Here is a 1,714-nt window from a genome sequence, read left to right on the forward strand (position 1 = left end):
AACGTGTTTCCCTCCAAAATTCAGGTGTTAAGAAGCCGTAAGTTTTCAGCAGACAGTCAAAGGTTGCCTGAAATGCCAATAAAGATGAAGAAATAAGACCCACAAGAAATCAAATACCACTTGATAAACAACAAAACTCCCATTAACCGCAAGAAAATAGCCACAAATCCGTCCTAACGTATCACCATCAGCTTCACAATTTTAAAACGCGTTAGTTAAGGAGAGGTTTCCACACCATTCTAAGTAATGCCTCTCCAACCAATGGTGATCTCACAATCCACTACCATAGGGTCCAGCGTCCTTACTAGCACACTGCCCTGTGTTTAGCTTTGATGCCATTTATAACCACCCAAGCTCACCGCTGGTAGATATTGTCCACTTAGGCCTGTTACGTATCGCCGTCAGCCTCGCAAGTTGAGGTTCCCACACTTTTATAAGAATGATTAGTTCCCTCTCCAACCAATGTGAGATCTCACACCCAACCCACGAACCAATCTCTTATGTAGTGTGGAATTCCACTGTTATGAGCAACCAACAATGATACAACATACAGACAATCGGACAACATTACTGCATAAAAAGCTTCAAACGACCCCTACTGAAATTGAAATCAAACAACCCATCTAGAACCCATCATCAACTGATTAAGGATTGAATAGTACCTTAATCAATGACTAACAACACAACGACGACACAAAAAAGAGATATATCAGACATAAATTGCAGAGTCATCTTGATGCAGGACACAAAAATGTAACAAAGAATGCAACGTAGCTTAATAATGCAAGCCCACAGAAACATTTCAGTTAGGCTGCAAAATTTAAGGTCGAAAACATCACACTATAGCAAAACTTAGCCATCTAATTGTTAGTGTTCATAATGATGAAGCGCACCAAAAGTCGAAATCAACGTATTTTTAGTAGAACAAAGCCAAAATCTGAAGTTATGAGAATAGAGTAACCATTTAAGTTAGACCAAACCTTAACAAAGTTGCCGAGAGTTTTAGTCGATCCCCTAGAAGATGTAAACACGTCCTCGATCCCAGCGAACTGCAAGACCTTCTTGGGAACTCGAGCCGCCACAATCCCAGCACCTCGTGGCGCCGGAACCATCCGGACAGTGACGGATCCACACTTTCCAGTAACCTTACACGGCACTGTGTGAGGCTTACCAATCTTGTTACCCCAATACCCTCTTCTCACGGGGATCACAGACAACTTAGCCAAAATAATGGAACCGCGAATCGCTGTGGCAACTTCCTTACTACACTTTACTCCCAAACCCACATGGCCATTACCATCGCCGACAACGACGAAAGCCTTGAAACGAGTTCTCTGTCCGGCACGGGTCTGCTTCTGGACTGGCATAATCTTCATAACCTCGTCCTTAAGGCTAGGGCCAATGAGGGTATCGATGATCTGGTGCTCCTTTATGGGGAGAGAATGGAGATAAATCTGCTCCAAGGACTGGATCTTACCTTCTTTTACGAGGCGCCCTAGCTTAGTGACAGGAACCCACTTCTCCTCTTCATCACGTCGACCAGCGCGACGGCGACCTCCGCGGCCGCGGTCACCTCCGCCGCGACCTCTGCCGCCGAAACCTCGTCCAAATCCGCCTCGCTCCGCCATTGATAAGGAAAAGGCGGGAAAGTTGAAGGAGTGAAAAGATGTGAGGTGTTGGACAAGAAATTGGCACAGTTGATAGAGAGACGAAC

General features: G+C 45.2%; 1 protein-coding gene across 1 annotated transcript; it reads right to left on the reverse strand.

Moving 5' to 3' along the window:
• LOC111786603 (40S ribosomal protein S2-4-like) lies at positions 1 to 1,714 on the reverse strand (the record flags this gene model as incomplete). The annotated part of the gene is given in 2 exon segments (XM_023666839.1): positions 1 to 67; positions 981 to 1,714. Coding segments are annotated over 2 exon segments (715 nt in total), but the record flags the coding sequence as incomplete, so codon positions are not given.

This window comes from Cucurbita pepo, unplaced genomic scaffold (assembly GCF_002806865.2).
Source record: "Cucurbita pepo subsp. pepo cultivar mu-cu-16 unplaced genomic scaffold, ASM280686v2 Cp4.1_scaffold002115, whole genome shotgun sequence".
Taxonomy (NCBI): domain Eukaryota; kingdom Viridiplantae; phylum Streptophyta; class Magnoliopsida; order Cucurbitales; family Cucurbitaceae; genus Cucurbita; species Cucurbita pepo.